Source organism: Prionailurus bengalensis, chromosome F2, assembly GCF_016509475.1.
Source record: "Prionailurus bengalensis isolate Pbe53 chromosome F2, Fcat_Pben_1.1_paternal_pri, whole genome shotgun sequence".
Lineage (NCBI taxonomy): Eukaryota > Metazoa > Chordata > Mammalia > Carnivora > Felidae > Prionailurus > Prionailurus bengalensis.
The window spans coordinates 64,078,943-64,102,956 of NC_057353.1; the positions used below are offsets into that span (position 1 = coordinate 64,078,943).

Here is a 24,014-nt window from a genome sequence, read left to right on the forward strand (position 1 = left end):
ATTTTTTTTTAACGTTTATTTATTTTTGAGACAGAGAGAGACAGAGCATGAACGGGGGAGGGGCAGAGAGAGAGGGAGACACAGAATCGGAAGCAGGCTCCAAGCTCTGAGCCATCAGCCCAGAGCCCGACGCGGGGCTCGAACTCACGGACCGCGAGATCGCGACCTGAGCTGAAGTCTGATGCTTAACTGACTGAGCCACCCAGGCGCCCCCAAATTTTTTTTAAATAAATAAAATCTCTGATTTCATGTCATAAAAATCAAAATGACTGACAATGACTGATAATGGTTGGATGCTGTGCTCTAGCCGTACATCCCAGAAGTGTGAAACTGTGGAAGGTCTGATAAATCCTTTTTCACTTCCGATGACACCCATATATACAAGATTAAAAGGATGAAGGTTCTTCTTTAATTTGTCACTAGTGCATGAGTTAGGCACAAAAGCAAATAAAACTAAAAGGGGCATATCTCAGGCCTCAGGGGCACCCATTTGTTAATTTCGTCAACATATTAAGAAAATAATGTTTTTGTAAAATAATGAATACAGCACTCTTACTGTTTTTTTTACAATTAGTGAAAAGAACCAATAGAGAATCTAAGAGTTCTGGAAATTAGTGGAAGACTTAAAAAATGTGCTGTGTCCATGGTCTTCCTAATTATACTGTGGGTAAATGCTGGCAAAAGAAACTTAAGGCCACACCGGACTGATGGGCGATGCTTTCTCGGCTCCCATGTGCTTTCCTAATGCTAGAGTTCTTCAGAGACTCTTTTCTTCTTGCGGTCCCGGGAGCTGCTTGAGTTTGGCTTTCCTGCCTTCTCTATTCCCTGACAAAGTGTCCTTCCTTGGCTCACAGAGGAAGTTCCAGCCCAGCAATACTTGGAAATTGATGAGGTGACGACAGATAGTTTCAGAGTGACCTGGCATCCCCTCTCAGCTGATGAAGGGCAACACAAGTTGATGTGGATTCCAGTCTATGGAGGGAACACCGAAGAAGTGAGTTGTCTGAAACAGACTGAAAAGTAATCCGGAGCATTTTCTCTGGAAGTGAATACCACTGCTGCATTTGAGGTGGTCTCCACTTTAAAAGAGATTGAGAATCCCAGAAGTAATTAACATTTTGCCTGGCATCGAGTTTTAGAAATGTCAAATTATATGATTTTTGTAAGATTAAAATGGCATTTCTAAGATTAAAATGGCTTAAGTCTGTATTTTATATATTTTTCACATTCTTTGACTTTCATAAATGTGAATAAAACTTCAAAATGGCACTTTTACCATACTAATACCTTATTTGTTGAGGGAATTGAAAGGAATGAAGTCTCTGGTTTGACTTTAAAATTGAATTCAATGACCCTGGAGTTCTTTATGCTCAGTCGAATCTTGCTTATGTTTAGGATGCCATTTTTCCTTTTTATTATTTTTTCTTAAATTTCACCTCTGTTTTTCAAGTAAATCCAGTTACTGAGCACCAAATGCTTTCTAGGTCATCCTAAAAGAAGACCAAGACTCACATGTTATTGAAGGCCTGGAGCCCGGCACTGAATATGAAGTCTCGTTGTTGGCGGTACTGGATGATGGAAGCGAGAGTGAGGTGGTGACTGCCGTAGGGACCACGCGTAAGTCTCGGTCTGGCTGAGATGGACTTCATCAATTCTCATACCCTCCCTCCTCCGAGGTTCCCTTCCCATCCACCTCATCCGGGGCTACAGAGGCTTCCATTTCTCTGTGTCCCCCAGAATTCTTCCTGTGTCTCCACTTTTCGTGAAACTGATACGTGAAGCATAGTAGAATCTTGGCTATTATCACCATAAAAGCAGAGGTCATATCTGTCTTGTTCACCATTATGTCCCCAGGACTGAGCACAGTACTTGTGATATTTTGACTGTGTAATAAACACTTATTGAATGGATGGAGGGATGGATAAAATAATTTATAAGTGAATAAATGAGTGAACGAATAAACCTAGGGCAAGCATGTCCAAGAGCTTTTGGAATTTCCTGAGTCAATCTTGGTTCCAAGAATCTTGTATGAAATGCACTTACTGATTCATTCATCCCTTCATTTTTTAAATATGAGGTATTAACCACATATTAAATTTTCTTTGATTGGGTTCCCTGGAATCAGATTCTGAAACAGCAAATTGCATCCAGAAGGTTAATTGGAGAGTGTAATTGGGAGGTACATCTGTAAGGAAGTAAGGATGGCAGGATGAGGCACAGGGAGAAGCTAAAACTGAGCGTTTGGCTAATTCTATTAGGACTTCTGGACCTGGGATGACCCTCCCGAGTTGTCCAAACTGAGTCAAAGGCGGTAAGCCTTTGTGCCCCTGCATCCCCAGTCACTGGAGATAGGCCATCCCCTGACAGAGCCTGTGACCTCAGACGAGGCAGTTCCCAGAGCTCTGAGCCATTGGCAGCCAGTATTTCAGAAGCTGGTGATGAGTGTGTTGACCCCAAAGAGGGACTCTGGGCGGAGAACCACACAACTGCTCCATTCCACTGGTTGTCCAGGGTGAATACAAGGAATAGAAAACGTGCTTATTTTCCTCCTTGGTGGTCTTGTTTGAAAGCCCTTCCCCAAGGTGATCTTCAGCACTGTTTATCTCCCCTTAATTACCATGGTTATGCCCCATTTCACAGTAACTGGGAGGTTTCACAGTTTTATATGTGTAATTCAGATGTTTATATGAAGGCTGGTGTCTGTGATTAGAAATGTTATTTCTTTGGGTTTTAGTTTCCTTAGCAGAATAGGTATCATGTCTGCCTTATTTACAGCTCATGTCTTCATGCTTGCAACCATCGTCAAGGTGGAGGGAAGAAGCAAGTGAGATAATATAGGTGAAATTTTCCTCAAAAATTATAAAATGCTATAAAAAATATGTAGTTGCTATTATTACAGAATTGTAAAGTAATGAGTATTTTTTTAGTTGACAGTATTTGGACAGAACCAGCTACGACCATCGTCCCCACCAGACCCGTGACAACAGGTAAGGAGAAATAGAAGTCCATTTCCCCATGAGAAAAGTTTGATTAGAAGTCATGTTATCCCAGTTTTATTGATATGATATGATATAATATGTTTATATTATTATCATTTTTTTGGTATTCCAGTTCAAATTTTACCCCCTCAGAACCTCTCAACATCTTCTTAGCTCTAAATGCCAATGAGTCTTCTCACCTCATTGTTACATCTCTCTACATTTTCCATCTTTGTTTTGGGTTCCTATTTAGTCTTTCAGAGGATGTTAGCACAACAAGCCCCAAGAGTTTCTCCCTTCTCTTGATCTCAGTGACTTGTATTGCTGTCTGTTGAGAATCACTCACATCATGGCCTCCTTGCATTTCTGTGGGTAACAGAGACTTGGCTGGTCTAATGGGCTTCCTACCTCTGCTGTTTTCTCCCTCAGCTTAACTTTCCCCCTGCCTTTATAATACACCTTTCAACTAGCTGTCAAAGTCAACTAAGTAAAACACAAGTTCAGTTATACCATTTATTTCCCTACCTAAAACCCTTCAGTGGCTCTCCATTGCCCATTCATTCATTCACGGGTTCATTCATGTTCCAGTTAATCTTTATTGAGCCCTTCTTTATCACAGTGCCCTACAATCTCTTTCCATGACATCCAAGATCCTTCTGCTTTTCTTCTTGGACTCTACCATATTTTTCAAGCTCTCCCATTTCCTGCTGCCATCCAGAACTTCTAGCCCTCTGAAGGTGAGACCTTGTCTCCCATTCCCACTGCCTGAAACCTCCCCCAATTTTTCCTGCTACATGTCCTGCCTCTTCTGTGACATTTTTAATATTTTTATCAAGTGTTAATCACTGTGTATCCTAAGGCCTAACATGATCTGACATACAAGAAAAGCTCAATGAATGTTTACGGGAACAGCTCAATGAATGTTTGCTGGATGAATAAATGAATGAATGAAGAGAAGAAAGAGTCGCTGGAGCTGGATAGAATGACAGGAAGTCAGATGGGATAAATGAGGGAGCTGGCATCTTGGGAGATGAGGAAGAATGTGTCAGAGAGCACAGGTGAAGGAGTTTGGTCAGATATCAGAGAATGGATAATGTCCACGTGGGCTGAGTGGATAGAGGCAGCCATGGTGAGAGATGCGTGGTTTGAGTGATGAGCGTTGAAATAGAAATGGGGGAACAGGGGAATAGGATGTATGTTGGATGGCGAATCGTACACTGAGGCTGACCACATCTGCCCCCCCCATTTCTGCTTCTCCAGTGGAATGGTGAGAGGGCATGCCGCCCTGTAGGCTTCCCTAGTCTAAGGGTTTCTCCCCTCTTCCCTTTACTGGCTATATACAGAGCTGATAGTTTTGAGGGGTCCATAGTCTCACCTTGTAAGCATCATTCAAACTAATTTCTTTTTAACATTTATTTATTTTTGAGAGAGAGAGAGAGACAGAGCATGAGCAGGGGAGGGGCAGAGAGAGAAAGAGAGATAGAATCTGAGGCAGGGTCCAGGCTCTGAGCTATCAGCCCAGAGCCCAACATGGGGCTCAAACTCATGAACTGCGATCATGACCTGAGCCAAAGTCAGATACTTAACTGAGCCACCCGGGTGCTCCCAAACTCATCTCTATTTGCTAACAGGAAGTATGATGGCCCCCCCATTAACCACTAAAGCTGAGTTGTTCTTCATATGGCTCTACATTAGAGAAATACGTTCAGTGATATTTGTTGCCATGCCCACCAATGGTGTCTGGAGCTCATTTTTGAATATGATGAGTTAAAAGTTCTTTAATCCTTGATTGTGCTTATTCCAGTTTTCCGGACAGGAATCAGAAACCTGGTTGTAGATGATGAAACCACTTCTAGCCTGCGGGTAAAATGGGACATTTCAGACAGCAGTGTGCAGCAGTTCAGGGTGACCTACCTGACTGCTCAAGGGGACCACGCGGAAGAAGTGGTAGGAACGGTCTGTATTCAAACAGCTGGCTGGAAACCACACAATTTCCCGATTAACAGACCTAACAAGGCTATCTCCAGATACCAGTGCAAGCTTTTCTGCTCATTTATTTCTTGGTGACTCTACCGTCTCCAGAAACTAATGTTTTCTGTTAATCCAAACTTTACTGGTTTCTTGATGACCTTTCCATCTCTGAAACGTGATCCACATGCAACTTACTTCAAACAGATAAAGCTTCTGAACCTCGTTTCCTGTGCTGCTTCTGTGGCCTTGATGGCTCGTTAGAGCACCGAAGCTGAGTCCATTGCACACTTGTCTCTATGTATAAATATGGTTCACCCTTGAACAACACGGGCTTGAACTGCACAGACCCACTTACATGTGGATTTTTTGGTAAATACAGTACTGTGTATGTATTTTCTCTTCTTTCTGATTTTCTTAAAAAAATTTTTTTTCAGTGTATTTATTTTCAGAGAGAGTGCATGCGTGCATGTGCAGGTGTGCACGAGTGAGCTGGCGGGGGGTGGGGGGGGTTGTGGTGCAGAGAGACAGGGGGAGAGAGAATCCCAAGCAGGCTCTAAAGTGTCAGTGCTAGCCGATGCGGGGATTGAATTCCTTGTCATTTTCTTAATAACATTTTATTTTCTCTAGCGTACTTTATAGCAAGAATACAGTATGTATGCATATGTAATATATATATAACATACGTGTATATATATATATGTATATATATAACATACGTACATATATAACATATGTATGTGTTAATTGACTGTTTATGTTATTGATAAGGCTTATGGTTAAAAGAAGGCTATTGGTAGTTATCTTTTGGGGGAATCAAAGGTTATACATGGATTTTGGACTGTGCAGAAGGGTCTCCAGCTATAACGCCCATGTTGTTCAAGATCAACCATATATAATAAATAAATAAATAAATAAATAAATAAATAAGCCTTATATATACATTAAATATATATATTTAATTAAATATATATATATATATTTTTAAACTCCTGCTCTTGGGAATATGATTACAAGTTTCTAAGCAAAACATGCATGAAAGGTCATCTTTATGTAGTTGAAATGTTCCTAATAAAATAGCTTCCGTTAACACATATTTACATTTTTCACTGACATCAACTCATTTTGAGCAGCTTTATAGTAATTTCTAACTTATTCTTAAATATGAATATGTCCCTTAGGGGATTTGGATTTTTATATGCTGAGTTTTCTTTGTTTTATCTAATTTGTTTTTCTGCATTAGAAATCTGGGTACACTTTTAGTCATGGCCTTCCTGTATTTTCTTTATTTATATATATTTTATTTATTTTTGAGAGAGAGAGAGAGAGAGAGAGAGAGCAAGCGAGCATGAGTGGGGGAGGGGCAGAGAGAGAGGGAACAGAATTCAAAGCAGGCTCCAGACTCTGACCTGTCAGCACAGAGCCCTACCTGGCGCTTGAACTCATGAACCATGAGATCGTGACCTGAGCTGAAGTCAGAGTCTTAACCGAATTAGCCACCCATGCGACCCCTGTATTTTCTTAATTTATACCATATCATTCCTTTTACTCAAGAACCTGAAAATTGTTTCCTAGACATGCTTCCTATGAGACCAGATAACTCCAGTTTTCATTGAAATGAATTTTTTCTTTTTCATCATGGAATATGCTTTAGTTAGCTTCATTACTTGCATTTCTTGCCCTCTGGTGCATTATTTGAGACACTCTAGGAAAGGTGTCTCCAAATTCATTATTGCTCAAGAATGACATTATTGTCCTTTCTTCCTCCTCCTTACTTATAAAGCCTTTGATGGAAAATTATTTATGTGCTTACATAAACAATTATTTGAGCCCAAATTCTCTCAGCAAAGTACTTAATTTCAGGCTGATAGAGGAATTACTGCAGAACACAGTGATAACCCTGAGAATAGACACATCCAGTGTGAATAGCCAGAAGGTCCATGAAATTGGTCTGGGAGGACTTTTAGAAAGTTAATGGACACTTAAAATAAATTGTGTTATAAATTCACTCAGATCATACATTTCAAATGACCCATGATTGAAAAATTCAAAATAAAATTGTACCTAACAATGGGAACTAGGGACATAATTTAGAGGTTTTATTTTCCCTGTCACTGTCCCATATTTCAATTTAGTTTCTAAAAATGAGATCCTTAAAAACTTCCCAGAATAAAAGTTTTATTTTTTATTTTTTTGTTTCTACTCTTTCCAAGAAACACATTAAACATCTTGCTAAATTATTCTTGCTAATTTGGAAAGAGTAACAATTTAATCTCATGCATGCACTTGTAAGCTATGCAAGGTAAAATAATAATAATATTTAGTTTGGGTTGTCTCTAGATAATTTTCCCTTTGCTAGTTTCTTTCATTTCACACTGTTTATTTTGAAACACTTGGACACCTACATGCAGGGAAAAAAAAAAGATCAAAAGTCTGAAACACCCATGTGCCCCAGTTAAGCAAACCCTTCATAAAAATGAAAAATATTGATAAATTTGGTGGTGATTATTTACTGCATAGAAATGTTTTTGCTAAACAGAAGAAAGTACCGTAGAATTCTTTAAATATCATGCCCCCTTCCAGTCAAATTGGATTTGTGCACACTTAATTTACAGGCATATTTTCAGGGACCCAATTGAGGGTTAATTGAGAATTTATATCTCAGTGTTTTAGGAACTGTTACTTCTACATAAGTGTATTATTATTGGAGACAGAAAGTGGGTGCATCTAGATTTAGTTTATAAAACAAAAGTAAGGCAGACAGCTACAGATCTCTATCAAAATCCAAGGGCCTTGAACTCCTACCAAATGAATATCTTGAAATAATAATGCATGTCAGGGAAAAGAAGGTAGCCAAAGCCCATTATAAAAGTGAGAAAGGAGATATGTCCAGATGAGAGAAATGCCTCTTATCATCTTTCCAAATTTTCCTTAACTATAAAAGCTAATTAGATTTGTTTCAGGAAATGATGGATCAAATGAGAGAATGGTTGGTGTATATAACATTTGTAAACCAAAGTAAAGCTTCAGTACATGTAAAACAAGAAGAATTCAACTTATTTTTCCAGTTGAGTAAGTGAAGTATTAATATATTTTCTCCGCACAATCCAATCTACCAAGTCTTTCCAATGAAAAGATTTTGAACTATTAGAAAGTAAAGCTACCCGTCCAGTATTTCGTAAGGATTGACTTCTACCTCTGCTCTGAAATACAGAGGAGTGGCAATGACTTTGCCCTGAGTTTGTTGTCAGGGTCTGGAAGTCTCACATTTCTTTATTTGTGAAAGGCTGATCAGGATTTCAGACTTTTCTAGAGCCCACATGTCAGCATCCATAACCATGACCTGAGTTCTGAGTTGCAAGAAATGTTCCAGAACACGTATGCTCAGAGTGTGGCTCTGTCTCCTATAAGACAAGTTTAGTTCTTAAAATTAAGCTTTTAGAAACATTTACAGCAACTTGGCATTGTGCAGCATCCAATAACATAATCATTTTTTTCTAGCAATTTTGTTTTATTGTATTTTATAAAAATATTAGTCTTCAATACTTTGGAATTAAAACAGCAACACCAACACTACCTAGTTCTCTACTGCAGATAGAATGAGAATCGCTATTTAGACACAGAACTTTATAACATGGGACCACAATGAGATGCAGGGAACCCTATTTCTACTGATGGGATCCAGGCTGCTCTGACAGCTTTGGGCAATATGGAGCCAGACATGAAGTTCCATTTCTAAAATAAAAAACTTAAAACGTGGAAGTTCACGGGTTAGATTTGCATCTCATTTAACCATAAGCATCTTTTACAGAATTGTTTTATAAACAAAACCACCATCTGCAATGATCTATGGCATCTGTTTTTAGTAAGAGCCCATCTTTACCCTGCTTTGTGCAAACAAGCAGAAGCCAAGTAGAAGGAACTTTGCATTCCCAAGAGGAGATTTACATTTTATTCTTGGAACTGAGTATCATTAGTGTAAAAAGTTTCAAGCGGTGTAGCCACACTGAACAGAGTGCAGCCTTTAAAGCAAGGCTCAGACCAGATATCCAGGATTTCCATATGGCTTCTTTACTCACAAGCTGTGGGCCTCAGTTTCCCCATATGTAAAATTAATGTAATGTTCCTCCTTACCTGAAAGAGTTGTGGTGAAGAGTAAGTGACTTACTGTATTAAAATTCTTAGGGTAGCACCTGGTGCATAATAATTGCTAGGTAAATGATGACTGTTACTATAAACCATAGCAACTATTTCCTGGCGAGCTGAGGGATTCCTCCAAAATGGCCCTACCACTTTTCAGAATTCCACAGTCTAGATGTGATAGGTTCCAAGCCCATGTATTTCTCAGCTTGAGTGATGATGACCTTATTGAAGGAGTATCAACATGGGTGGTTTGCTAAACAGACAGCCTGGACCGAATGCCCGGCTCTGTACTCCGAAGGAGTTACATTTACAAGCAGTGCCCTGAAAGAAGCTACATTGACAGGGCAATGCAAGTCAGGGCAACTACTGTTCTTCCTTTACCTGTCTTTAATGCCCTGGTTATTGAATTTATTATAAAGCAGAGCTCTTTTTAAAAAACCTCCCTCCCAGGTCCACATCAACACGCCCCCTAGTGTATTTCAGTGTCCCTTTCATATAAGGAGTAAAATCATACTCATTCAATGTAAATCACCTGATTCAGACTTCCTTTTTAACAATATCGTTTAGAAAATTGCTTCTAGAGCTTAGCAGTATCTTAGCAACAGCTGCTTCTGGGTTCAACTCGAGGCTTCCGAGGGCTTATTCCATGATTTATAGGTCTCTTCCCTGATCCAGAAGTAGACAGCACAGCCCTTTGCCTGCTGGCATTTTATCCAGCCCTTGAATCAAAAAGCATCTCCAGCTGTCCCAGTCTTGTGACTCCTTTAAACGCATTTGAGTCAGTGCTTAGATCTTACATAGCATTTTTCCAGCCATGATTAAATTCCTTAAATGGCCCAGAGGTGTGCCAGCATCTGACTGCTGAAGCAGAGGCAGAAAGTTTTGTGGTTTTAACATTGAGAACATGTGGCTTCCCTAGTCCATATGTTCTTTGAGGGATGACAGAATTTGCACCGTGGAGCCACATGGCACATTATGCCATGGTGTGGACCTCACCACTGCATTTCAGTTTGTGCAGCCTTGAGAGGTAGAGTGATGATGATTTAGATTGAGGAAGACCTCTCCTTTCAAAAAAAAAAAAAAACTAAGCTGCCACATTTTTTAGTGGTAGTGGTAAATCTGTTTCTCTCTGGAAAACTTGGATTCAATCTGTGGTTAATCTGTCGTTCTTGGCTGGCTTTCAGTCTTTTCTAAGATGCTGGGAGTAGATTATCTCTGAAAGGATAAAGAACGGAAGGCTGAATTTTCAAGAGGATACTTAAGTAGAAGAAAAAATCATAAGCAGGCTGTGTTAGAGAATGGACACTCCTAAACTATAAACACCCACTTTCCAAAGCAATGATTATTCTCACTCCTGAATACTTTGCAAAAGCTGAAAAGCTGTGAGCAGACTATTCCTCAGAACCTACACGCTTCAAAGTTAAACCTGCATTAGAGGTTCAAAGCTGAGGGCTGCTGTAAGGGGAATTTCAGGAAGAGATGATTTTGCATGGATGCCTATTTTTCTGTCCTATTTCACTGTCCAAGCGCATCGCCTTGCTTCTGATGATTTCAAAGTCCCCCGTAGTAGTCCTGCTCCATTGGTTGACCAACAGGAACAAAGGTCTTAATTAAGACCATCCTCCTTTGCTTTTCCGTTCAGGTGATGGTGGCTGGAAGCCAGAACAATCTCCTTCTGAAGCCTCTGCTTCCCAATACCGAGTACAAAGTCACGGTGACTCCCATCTATGATGATGGAGAAGGCGTCAGCGTCTCTGCCCCTGGAAAAACCTGTGAGTGAAGCTTTCTCCCTGTGCATACTAGCTGGCCAATTAATTGAAAATGCTCACCCCCTGCAATGTGCCCTGAATGCCACGGTGTAGTGTAGTGATAAGAGCAAAAGAGATCAGGAGACGGGAAATCTGTGTCTGAATCCAGGGAAGCTGTGTGGCTTTGAGCAAGGTGAACTAGCTGCTCTGGGCTTATGTTTTCTTTTGCATTAAAAGCTAAGACTTAAGAAACAACTATGTCTTCCTCAGCAGCATCTGATTCATCACAAGTCCTGCTGACTACCCAAAATGTGTTCTGCAGACCAGCCCTCTTTGTCTTCGTCTGTCTGCTCCGCCCTGATCTACGCCTCACTCTCCGTCACTAAAATGAGTGCACCAGCCTCCTCGGGAGGCTTCCTGCTGACACTCTTGAATCCTCTATTCTCCTCCCTGCAGCCCAAGAAGCTTCTGAAAATATAAATGATCTCATGTCAGGCCTGTTTCAAGTCTCCCAGTGGCTTCCCACTGTGCTCAGGATAAAACCCAACATCCCTCCCATAGCCCTACAAGGCCCTCTAAGACCTGGACCCTGCCGATTTCCTTAATCTCACCCGCTAACAGGTGCCCCAGCCATCCTTCCTTTCCTGCTCTTCACACTTAAGCTTGTCCCTGCCTTAGGACTGATGTACTCGCTGTTCCTTCCATATGGAATATCCTTCCCAGATATTTGCCTTTCTGGCTTTTTCTTGTCATTTTGGCTGCAGCTCAAAGCCACCTCCTCAGACTTTGCCAACCACTCCATGCAAAATAGCTCCCAATCTCTGTGCTATCAACCTGTTTTTTGGTTGTTGTGTTGTTGTTGTTGTTGTTGTCTTATCATGTTACGGCACTAATTACCATCTGATATTTTCTTATGTACTCATGTATTTGTTCATCGTCTGTCTCCCTTCCTTGGAGAGCAGCATCACGAGAGCCCAGGACCTCATCCGTACTGTTTGCCTCTCCATGCAAAGCTCCTCTGGTACTGTGTGGCACAGAGGGGGCACCACTCAATGTTTGTTTGGGGCGAATTGGCCCTGATGATCAAGCGAGGAGCACGCACCAAGGAGCAAACGCTTGGTCAAAGCACCACAGAGTCCTTACCGTGCGGTTATCTGTACTTGCATGAACTACCTCAGAACCTAGTGGCTTAAAGTAGGAGCTATTTTATTATATTGCATGATTTTAAAGGTCAGGAAATTAGTCAGGGCTTGTTGGGAGATTCTTCTGCCCCACAGGGTATGGATTAAGGTCACCTGGCAAGTGGGTTGGTCTAGGGCGTCCAAGACAACTTTACCCACATGTCTGGCATGTTGGTGGGGACGCCTGGAAGGCTGGACTCAGCTGATCCTGTCTCTCTTCATGTCGGGTCGGAGCCTCTCCATGTGCTCTTTCCAGCGGGATAGTCATACTTCGGACATGAATACTTGTTTCGAAGACAAGAGTTCCAGGAGGTGGAAAGCAGAAACTGTCAGGACACTTACGGGCTGTGCTTGGAACTGGAATGGTGTCATTTCTGTTATAGTCTGTTGGGTGAGGGGGTCATAGAACCCACCCAGATTTAAAGGGAGGGCCATAGCCTCCACCGCTCAATGTGAGGAGGGTGAAAAACCTGCACCCATCTTTCATCTACCACAATTACCAAACAGTCATGTGTGATTAGGAACAGAATGGTGGCAAGGGCTGAATGAATTCTGTACCTGGGCACTTAAATGTGGAATTTTCAAGTAAGTGTACACGTCATTAAATTTCCGTAGCTGCAGCCCCAAGTCCTGACTCTGCTCTGCTGAGAAAGTGGATATTATTTCCTTAGTTAACAGTGCTGGCACCTCTCCCTCTTCCTGGTGCCCATGCTGTGAGTGCCTCCACCCAGACTCCCACCAAACTTCCACATTTTGTTACAGATCATACAGAGTATTAGGAGCCTCGGGAGCTGCTACAGTTATTTCCTCTGGGGTCATGTGGAAGGAGGGAGGAAAAGGGGGGGAAGAGCAGAGCAGTGGGAGAACACTGCGCCTTTCTTCCACTCTTACCAGGACGCCGGCAACTTGATCTTGACTTGATCTGCACGTTCAAACTTTGAGCATACTTTGGTATTTTGCTGCTACACAAATATTTGGGAACCAAAGACTTAAACAACAATTAAAGAAGAAAGTCAAGTAGTAGATAGTATGGAGCACCTATACCGTATGCTTTTGTTTGTCTCAAATCCAGGTTATTAGGAGAAAAAGAAAAAGCAAGCAAGAATGGTTTATTTTTATTTAGTTTTTTAAACACTGCTTTTTAAAATTCCTTTATTTATTTTGAGAGAGAGAGAGAGAGAGAGAGCAAGAGCGGGGAAGGGGCAGGGAGGGAGAATCCCAAGCAGGCTCTCCACCACCAAACACAGAGCCTGATGTGGGGTCACAGGAACCGCAAGATCATGACCTGAGCTGAGATCAAAAGTCAGACGCTTAACTGGCTGAGCCACCCAGGTGCCCCAAGAATGGGTTCAAATAAGCATAGTGAATTCTGCTCTGCTGAGTTGGTTTGGGGTTGTTTTTAACTGTCTAATGTTCCATAAAGTTACCATAAGCCCTGCCGCTGTGGGGAGAGGTAGGAAAGGGAGGAAAGGGGTGATGGGGAGGCCGAGGGGCTCCATCTAACTACTGCTGACCTGGGCTTAAAGATCTCCTTTTAACTTTCACATGTTAGAAATTAGCATAATATGTAAAAGGCTTCCATGATAAACAAATATATATACACTTACACAAAACCCATTTAAAGACTTTTACTCTAGAAATATGGCTTAAATCTCATTGCAGAGATACCACCACATGTAACAAAATCTATGTAGTAACATTACTTTGAAGTGCTAGTGGATGGTCTCTTTATTTTATTTTTTTTTAATTTTTTTTTTAACGTTTATTTATTTTTGGGACAGAGAGAGACAGAGCATGAATGGGGGAGGGGCAGAGAGAGAGGGAGACACAGAATCGGAAGCAGGCTCCAGGCTCCGAGCCATCAGTCCAGAGCCCGACGCGGGGCTCGAACTCACGAACCACGAGATCGTGACCTGAGCTGAAGTCGGACGCTTAACCGACTGAGCCACCCAGGCGCCCCGAGGTCTCTTTATTTTAAACAGTGGTCAGCACAACTACATTCTATCAACAATAACAAAAGTGGTAACGATAATATATATCAGTATGCACAATTGTTTACAAAGGTTCTCTATATAAATGGCTTAATGTTGTGATAGAAAATAGGTGAACAATAACATAAAATTTCAAACAATATAGGCAACATGAAGATGAAAGAAAAAAAAATTACCAGAATCTAACCTCCTAGAATTACCATCAGTACCCTGGTGTGAGCCCCCTCGATATTGCTGTACAAATATACTTTGATAGTGGAACATGGTGTGTAGACAGAAATTTTTGATCAACACGATTCAATCCAACTTTACTCAAAATAAGTTAAAGAAAAAGGAACCGGAACAACCATGAATGAACAACTGATCTTCAGATGAATGTGTTTCACCAGAAGAGCAGTAATTTCCTGTACATTCCATTTTTAAAACAACCATAGACTCTCCAAAGATTCTCACTGTGTGTTATAATGCATTTTTTCTTGTAAATACTTTAACGTTATGGGAAGATAGCTTAGATTTTGCTAACAGCATAGTTTGTAAAACTAGAAACCACACCAAATCACTGTTTTTCCTTTTCTCTGCTCAGTGCCACCCTCTGGTCCCCAAAACTTCCGGGTCTCAGAAGAATGGTATAACAGGTTGCGCATTACATGGGATCCCCCGTCTTCCCCCGCAAAGGGCTATAGGATTGTCTACAAACCTGTTAGTGGTAAGTAATGCTTTTAAAAAAAATATTGTTACCATGATTAGACATCTAAAATGGTTTCTTTTTAAAAAAAAATTTTTTAACGTTTATTTAAACAGAGAGAGAGAGACAGAGCATGAGTGGGGGAGGGGCAGAGAGAGAGAGAGAGAATCACAGAATCCGAAGCAGGCTCCAATCTCTGAGCTGTCAGCACAGAGCCCAATGCGGGGCTCGAACTCAGGAGCAGTGAGGTCATGATCTGAGCGGAAGTCAGACGCTTAACAGACCGAGCCACCCAGGCGCCCCTAAAATGGTTTCTTTGTTTTAAAGTTTATTATTTATTTTGAGAGAAAAGAAAGTGAGAGCACTTGTATGAAGAGGGAAGGGGCAGAGAGAAAGAAAGAATTCCAAGCAGTCTCTGTGCTGTCAGTGCAGAGCCCTACATGGGGCTTGACCTCACAGATTGCAAGATCCTGACCTGAGCCTAAATCAAAAGTCAGATGCTTACCTGACTGAGCCCCTCAGGTGCACCTAAAATCGATTTTAAGATGTTATTTTTGTTTTGTTTTTCCATCTATCTTTGATTTCATCTTTAGTTTTGAGAAGTGGGAAGAGTCCCACCTTTTATGAAAAAAACTTTTTTTCCTTGTATGATCATTGTTAGGATAGATATTATTAGAACGTTAAAGTTATGACCCCACCTAAAAAATGACTGGGACCCCAAAAACAAATAATCCAGTGAAGAAATGGGCAGAAGACATGAATAGACATTTCTCTAAGGAAGACATCCAGATGGCCAACAGGCACATGAAAAGATGCTCAACGTCACTCCACATCAGGGAAATACAAATCAAAACCACACTCAGATATCATCTCATACCAGTCAGAGTGGCTAAAATGAACAAATCAGGAGACTATAGATGCTGGAGAGGATGTGGAGAAATGGGAACCCTCTTGCACTGTTGGTGGGAATGCAAACTGGTGCAGCCGCTCTGGAAAACAGTGTGGAGTTTCCTCAAAAAATTAAAAATAGACCTACCCTATGACCCAGCAGTAGCACTGCTAGGAATTTACCAAAGGGATACAGGAGTGCTGACTCATAGGGGCACTTGTACCCCAATGTTTATAGCAGCACTCTCAACAATAGCCAAATTATGGAAAGAGCCTAAATGTCCATCAACTGATGAAAGGATAAAGAAATTGTGCTTTATGTACCCAATGGAGTACTACATGGCAATGAGAAAGAATGAAATCTGGCCTTTTGTAGCAACGTGGATGGAACTGGAGAGTGTGATGCTAAGTGAAATAAGTCATACAGAGAAAGACAGATACCATATGTTTTCACTTTTATGTGGATCCTGAGAAACTTAACAGAAGTCCATGGGGGAGGGGAAGAAAAAAAGAAAAGAAAAAAAAAAGAGGTTAGAGAGGGAGAGAGCCAAAGCATAAGAAACTCTTAAAAACTGAGAACAAACTGAGGGTAGATGGGGGGTGGGAGGGAGGGGAGGGTGGGTGATGGGTATTGAGGAGAGCACCTTTTGGGATGAGCGCTGTGTGTTGTATGGAAACCAATTTGACAATAAATTTCATGTTAAAAACAAAACAAAACAAAACAAAACAAAAATGACTGGGCACGTTTATGAGCAGAATACATACTTGTTATGCACCTAACCTAGGCACATCCCAGACAAGGAACCAGCTGAAGGAAACCTTGACTTGGTAGGAGTAGGAAGCTTCCATGGCCCAGTGGATATATAAACCCTAAACACTTAGAATCTCTAATTTCTAATTCCTCCTCTACCTTTTACTTCTTGGATTAGTAAAAGTTTGACTTACCAACTTCTTAGTCTCTTCATTTTGGAAGCTGTGTTGGGGTATAAAATTCCTCAAAGCCCTGAGGTCCTGGTAGTAAAAGGCTTTTCCATTAGCCCCTTAGCCGCCTTCATGAGGAGATCCCTCCCTCCTTACCTGCCACATCTTTACATCCTGAAAACAGGAGAATGGTGCAAACGGGGGCGGTTGTACCCTGGATCCACACGTCTGTGGAGATGAGGCCATGAATGACTTCACCTGTTACAGTATCAGCGCCCGACACTTAGCACTTGTGTGAAGTTTAAACAGGAGACTAAATATAGATACTAGAGGGGTTTTGTCCATTTTCTGGACCTGGGCCTTCATACTCTGATTATTCATAAGAAAGATCTTCTCTCCTTATGTTTACTTATTTGGCAAGAAAACGTAAAGAGTATTCTTCGGCCATTAAAAAACTCTTTCTGCCCTCAAAGAGCACATTAGGCTCGATGTGTCCTCTGAGCTGTTGCTCTTGCCTCTGTAACACTTTTCAGCTTTTTCTCTTGTGTCCTATTATCCAGGTCCATACAAGTAAAATACCCGCCCCCCTCCAATTTCTCTGGACAAACATCTCTATGAACCATGAAGGTGAAATAGCAAGAATATACCATGGGTGAATTAGCCTGCTTAAGACTGGTTCTTTAGGATCCATCACGGTTTTTTGGTTTCTTTTCTTTAGGCTCGAGGCATGTGTTAATTTGTAAAACAGCGTTGCTGGATTTGTTCTTGGACCATTTTGTAGATGTCTATCAGATTTTCTGAGGGAAAGTAGCTTTGTGTTGAGCCAGTGGTTCTCAATTGATGGAGTTTTGCTGCCCAACAGAGATGTTTTGGGTTGCTACAACTTGGGGGGGTAGGGGGTTGCTATTGGCATCTGGTGGGTACTGTTAAGCATCCTACGAGTCACAGTACCTGCCCCCCGCTGCCCCAGAGTTAAGAATTATCCAGCCCAAAATGTCAGTAGCACTGAGGCTGAGACATCTTGCTCTAAATCAAGTGGAATGTGGTATGTGGTCATTTGAATGGAGAGTTTGGTTCCTGAGAAAATCTCTATGGAGATAACATGTACGTACAGAAATATATAAATGCATTGTTGGAAGGGGGTTCTGAAGTAAAGTCAGAAGTATTTTAGGAACTTGTTACTAACTCAAAACTCTTAAAGAATGAGTACAGATGGGAAAAGGCAGGAGGTAAATAAGTTTGTAGAGGGCTTATCCAGGAATGTTTTTAATGCTAAAGACTCCACTGGGCTGAAAAAGAGGTGAAAAATGTAAAGGCTCAACAAAGCTAACTGGTCAAGGGCCTTGGAACAGTAGTAGTGTCATCTGTCTATTTTTAAAAATGCTAGGAGAGGGGCTCCTGGGTGGCTCAGTAGGTTGAGCCTCCAACTCTTGAATTCAGCTCAGGGTGTGAGCTCATGGTTTGTGGGATCGAGCCCCACATCGGTCTGTACACCGACAGCACAGAGCCTGCTTGGGATTCTCTTTCTCCCTCTTTCTCTGCCCTTCATCCACAAATACTCTTGCGCTCTTTCTCTCTCTCTCTCTCTCTCTCTCTCTCTCAAAGTAAATAAATAAACTTAAAAAAAAATGTTAAGGGGAGGGGATAGAACTAATAGTGGCAACATATAGGCTGAACCCCCATGTGGCAAGGTATAGCATAGCGTCTGTGACAAATTTGCTGCTACTGCCACTTGCATGCCTCCTGGAGACAAGGGGTGTCTCAAAGGGGCAATTGAGAACGGCTTCTTTAGTTTGGCAAGTGCCCCAAAGCCTATGACTAGACAGTAGCTCCACTGTGAAGGCCGCACAGTATGGCGGACGGTGGATTGTGAGGTGGACCCGCTTCTCTGAGTAAGCACTAGGGAAAGAACTATATTTGAGAAGAAGGAGTAGATTCCTAAAAAGAGCCCTAGCATGGTAGTCAGGTATGTAAGTTCCAGAGCCACATGGGGCTAGGTTCAAACCCCAGCTCTGCTGTTTATCTTCTATGTAATTCCGAGCAACTGTAACACAGTCGAATAAGTACAATTCCTGTCAAGAGTGTTTCCATTTTTCCATCTTCTGGTGTAACAGAAATATACTCTTTCTCCCCTAGTTGCTGGCCCAACACTGGAGACGTTTGTGGGATCTGGCACTAACACCATTCTTATCACAAACCTCCTCAGCGGAATGGACTACAATGTGAAAATATTTGCCTCCCAGGCCTCAGGCTTCAGCGACGCTCTGACAGGCGTGGTGAAAACACGTAAGACCGATGTCCCATTGCCTCAGCCCCTGCATGTGGTTTTGCTGCTTTGTTTTCACTGTAACTCAACCCCTGCTTTAACTTGGTGGTTGTTTTTTTATTTTCCTCAGCATTGCCCTTTCTGGATGGTGTTTCATGGAAAGAAAGGTGTGCTCCTTACTCAGGGCTGTAGTTCAGAGTCCTGGTTGGCAGGCGGAATGTCAGAACCTGGCATGCAAATATACTTGATGGTGGCGGATAGGATTTCCTTCTGGAAAGTCTTTGTTGGCATTTTTCACGTTAGGTGAAATTTTCCAACCAGTCTGTAGCGACATGGCCAACGCCAGTCAAAGTTGGACCAAAGTTTAGCTTTTCTCAAAGTCTTTGCCCCTCCCCACTTATGTGAACACACACACACACACACACACACACCATCCATAAAAGATACAAAAAGGACTTCCTTCTGTACCTTTTAAGGGTTTTCACGCAGTCTGCATACCATCTGGGACTTCTCGTTGGCCACGCCATCTGTTTAATATATTTCTTTAAATTGACTTACATTTTTTTACTTAAATACTTTTCAAAACCCACATAATTACTCTAAACAAAAGACCAGGATTTTCAATACACACGAAAGATGATACATAAATGACAAAAATAAAAATGGTGTGGCTGTGTGCTAGTTGACATCATCCTTAGTGCTATCAGCTCCACCTACCCCACACTGGAGAATGATACTTACGGTATAATCAAAAGTAGAAACCTTAAATTTGCTACTTAATAACAGTGACCTTGAGCAGATTACTAAACTTCTCTGAGCTCAAGTTCTCTCAACTCTAAAATGAAGACAATATCCTGATTGTGAGGCCTCCAGAAATAATGTGTAAAAATGATCTGCCATATGGCAAGCACTAGTGAATAACCATTATTATTATTGTAATAATTGTGCTTTACACCTTTGGCCCATATGTCATTGTCATCCCTAACCAAATAATTAATCAATGAATGGAACAATCAAGAATGAGGCATATATTAAACCAGACCCCAAGCCACCTCTATTTGGCCACCTAAATTTTAGATAGGTCCAGGCTTTTCATTAGAGGAGGCTTCCTGAACCTTTTTTAATGGAATATCTTAAGACCTTAAAGGCTAGATTACAGAATCAATTTAATCTCAAAAGAAATAGTCTATCTTCAACAGATCTAGGAAGGCCTTGGTCTATGGTTCTGATGTTGTACTTGGCTGGTAAAGTAATGCCATTCTGGGCAATACAGTAACCTCCAAGTGATTTCCCTCTGTTGTTCTATTACAGCAATCCCATTCCTTAGGAGCACCTAGAATCCCCTGTGCACTTTCCCACTCAGCCTCTCCCCTTCACTAGCTGATTTTAATTTCCTCCTCTAGACTAATTACCCTTTCTGTCTGGGCCACTTTTTCTGTCTCTGTGATTTTTTTTATTGACCTCTCTTCTCCCTGCTCTGTCTTGTTTCCATTTATCTTCCTTTCTTTGCATCTTTCTTTCTTCTGCTCCATCCCTCTTCTCTTCTTCAAGAAGTATGTTGGGTATTCCAAATATATTTTAAAACATTAAGAGCATTGAATTGTTTTATATTCTGTCTTTAAAGGAAAAGTTAGATGGGCTTATTATTTGTTTTCTCTCTTTCTCCCAAGCAAAATAAAAGCCCATACAATGGCAAATAAGTTAATTTAAGGTTTCTTTAAAATTTGGTGTGGTTACATAAATCATTAACAATTTCCTTTTTTTTATGGAACAACAGGGCTCATTTATTTGGCCTTTGGAAAAGAGGTCTTCTCTCTCTGGTCTAACAGAAAAGAACAATGTGAAAATGTAAATTTTGATTAGATAAGATTTTTTTTTTACCATTTTTAAAAATAATTTTAAACTATTTTTATTATAAAGGTAGCTAAGAGAGAGCGAAAAGTAAGAAAATGATGTGGATGAAAGTCAGAGGTCATTGGAGAATATACATATTAATTTTTAATTGTGTTCTTTTTGAGTCTAAATGATAAATGCCAGATACTTACTCCTTTGTTGTATTGGAGAAATACTATTTTTATTGCTTCCCAAAATAACCTTTCTGTGAATCATTTTTGTATATCACAGTATTCTAAAATTAATAGGAATCTTTGTGTTTGATTTTTATAATTTTTTATCTGTGTTAAATCTTGCATTTTTTTACATTTTCAAAAATATGTTCATTTCCCTTCAATCATGTTTTGAAGGCCGGTCCTTATGAAACGCCTGTTTGAGTAAGACTTCCCTTTGTCTATTTTGCTTTCCTTTTTATTTAAGCCAAGGCTATCCTTCGATGGTTGATAAGTGCATATTGTATTTGATTTTTTGTTATAAAAGTATTATATATTAATTGTGGAATATTTAGAAAGCATAAATAAATAAAGAGAGATTAAAAATCAGATAAAAAAAACAGAATTTCACCATCCATTACATCTGGTCTTTTTTCTGTGACTATTTCCCTTTTTGTTTACAAGTGTAAAACAGAACATATTTATACATGTTTTGCAACTTCTCTCTCAAGTAATAAAATAGTTATCTTTTGTGCACTAATTTATCGTGAGTTCATGGATTTCCCACCACTGGCTATGGGAACTTTGAATTAGAATGTTATTGGGTTAAAGTTAATTTCAGACTTGGGGACATTTGTGCCGTTGTCTGTAGTGTGACATAGGTGTGTTTCTTTTGATTATAGTGTTTTTGGGTGTGACCAATCTTCAAGCAGAGCAGGTTCAAATGACCAGCTTGTGTGCCCGGTGGCAGGTGCATCGCCATGCCACTGCCTACAGAGTGGTCATCGAATCGCTCCAGGGTAAGTGCCACCTATCACAGATGATTTTGTCAAGCGCTCACGTACTTAGTTCTGTGCAAATCTCTGTGGACAACATGCAAGTAACAGACTAGAGCTCTCTTCTTGAGGAGCCAATGTTATATGATGGATCATGCGGGGTATGGAGTCAGAATGGCTAGGTAAGCCGATTATTTAACCTCTCCAAATGATTGTTTTCTCATCTGTTAATGGGTATAACCACAGTGCTGATCTTGTGGCATTCTGGAGGATTACGTGGTGATAACTCCGTGTGAAACATTTGCAACAGTGCTTTGCCCACGTTAACCTCCAGAGAGTGGAAGCTGCTATTGGCAATAGACAAATAGCCATGACTAACGTACGTTAAAATGATATGGTGTTATTATTTTAGTGTTACTCCATGGGGATCTCATTTTGATTTTAATGGTTTTCTTACTGACTGACTCTCTTTATTTTGGAGGATAAATGGTGAACAATAAACTCTCATTCAAGAGATGGTTTAAGATCTATGCCATCATAGGCAGGTTTTTCAGCATTACTGTTCTCAAGAACATCTAAATTTGGAACTTTGTTTCAAAGTTGAAAAACTAGAAATATCTGCCTATTTTCATTAAAAGTTTGAAGAACAACAACAAAAGGCTGATTCCCAAAAAGTAAGTTTGTAGGGACTATTATCAGCTTGCATAATATTCAGAAGATGAGATCAAATAATGAAAATTACTTTAATCTGATTTATCAGATTAAATACTGTATTATCGGTGCAAAAGATATATCTTGTTATTTGGGGGAGACTCTAGAAGACGCTGGAGAATTCCAAGTGATTCTTTTAATCTTTCAAAATTGGTAATAAAATTGTTAAAAAATTTTCTTTCTGGACAAATAATCATGGTTTCCTCATGATTATTTCTTATTCATTCTTGTTTAATTGAAAAAAGCAGGCTTTTTTTTTTTTTTTTGGCTCAGTCCATTGAACATCTGACTCTTGATTTCAGCTCAGGTCATGATCCCAGGGTTGTGGGATCAAGCCCCACATTGGGCTCCACTCTGAGCGTGGAACCTGCTTGGGATTCTCTTTCTCCTTCTGTCCCTCGCTTGTTTTCATTCTCTCTCTTAAAAAAAGCAGGAAAGTGGAAAGCACAGGTTAGTAGAGAGGTGAGAGCATTTGGAAATATGTTGAGAATATGAGAATAGAATACAAGTGACACAAAAAGAGACTTCTGTCAACCCCAGCCAAGGCATTGTCTCAATCGACATGCTAAACCACTAATTCCTTGATTCCCTGTGTGTGATACTTCAAGGATCCCTTTAGCCTGGCATGACTAACCATATAGGAGTGGCTTTATGCTGAAATAAACACTGAGTGAGGAAATGTCAGGACAAGTCATATGGATTCTGTGGTTGTATTTAATATGATTTATGAGATGTTTAAGCAGAAGTACATGAAAGGTATGCTACTGTTTGAGAAATGACTACAAAATCTTGAGGAGTCATGTTTCACATATCTTTATGAGACAGGCTAAATCACATTTTCATAGAGAAGGGTTGACATTTAGTGGTATTTGTTAAGCTTTAAAAAATTACTAATGATAAAAATCACATTCCTAAACTGCCCCACAATACTTTTATCCTTTTGCGTCATTTAAGAAGTTGACATGAAGGTACATAGGCTCCTATGGATATTCACTGGCTTTCATAAAAATTTCAGTTATATAGACTGACATAAACATACATTGAAACTGACTTTGTTAATGGAATTAGTAAGCTCTATAAGTATATTTTTTATTTAAATGTTTTCATCGTAGCATATTTGCAAAATAGCACTGGGATTGTCATCAGAGGACATGATAGATGTGTGTGATAGCATTGATCTGGTAGTCTAAAACCTCACAAAGCTCTTTTTTGAAGCCAAGATCTTTGTTAACAAACAAACAAGCAAACAAATGAGTCCACATTTCCTTCTGTCTTCAAGTGAAGTTAACTTGTCCTCCCTTGGTATTATCTCCAGGCTGCCAAAAACCTCTTCAACTGAGCCTTACATTCAAGGCTCAATTAAACAAGAATGAGCAAAGTGTTGCTCAATTGGTTTTTCATCAACATTTATAGCTGGGAGATTTATGAGCCCAATTAGCTTACATCTCATTCATCCAGTTGTCTAACTGAAGAATATTAATTAATGGGCAGCAACAGTTTCTAACTGACAGTCTACCTCAAAGAGGACTGTTGGGAGTGGGGAGGGAGTATGGGGATAGCAGTAGGGAATATGTTTAAATGGTTTAACATATAGTTTATTTAGATCAAGGGATAGTCTTCCTACTTTAGAGTAGGGAAAAATTCAGTTGCATTTCTTTTTTCTTTCTTTCTTTCTTTCTTTCTTTCTTTCTTTCTTTCTTTCTTTCTTTCTTT

General features: G+C 40.3%; 1 protein-coding gene across 5 annotated transcripts in view; it reads left to right on the plus strand.

Moving 5' to 3' along the window:
• Positions 1-24,014, plus strand: part of COL14A1 (collagen type XIV alpha 1 chain) — a 222,287-nt gene that overhangs the window by 90,445 nt on the left and 107,828 nt on the right. For 4 of the 5 annotated variants that reach the window (XM_043601666.1, XM_043601670.1, XM_043601671.1 and 1 more), the window contains exons 16-23: positions 855-994; positions 1,485-1,617; positions 2,928-2,987; positions 4,783-4,934; positions 10,732-10,861; positions 14,593-14,715; positions 18,640-18,789; positions 21,498-21,614. In XM_043601666.1, the coding sequence (XP_043457601.1) occupies positions 855-994; positions 1,485-1,617; positions 2,928-2,987; positions 4,783-4,934; positions 10,732-10,861; positions 14,593-14,715; positions 18,640-18,789; positions 21,498-21,614 (1,005 nt within the window). The remainder of the gene's footprint in view (positions 1-854; positions 995-1,484; positions 1,618-2,927; positions 2,988-4,782; positions 4,935-10,731; positions 10,862-14,592; positions 14,716-18,639; positions 18,790-21,497; positions 21,615-24,014) is intronic. The other variant, XM_043601669.1, reaches the window with a different exon arrangement.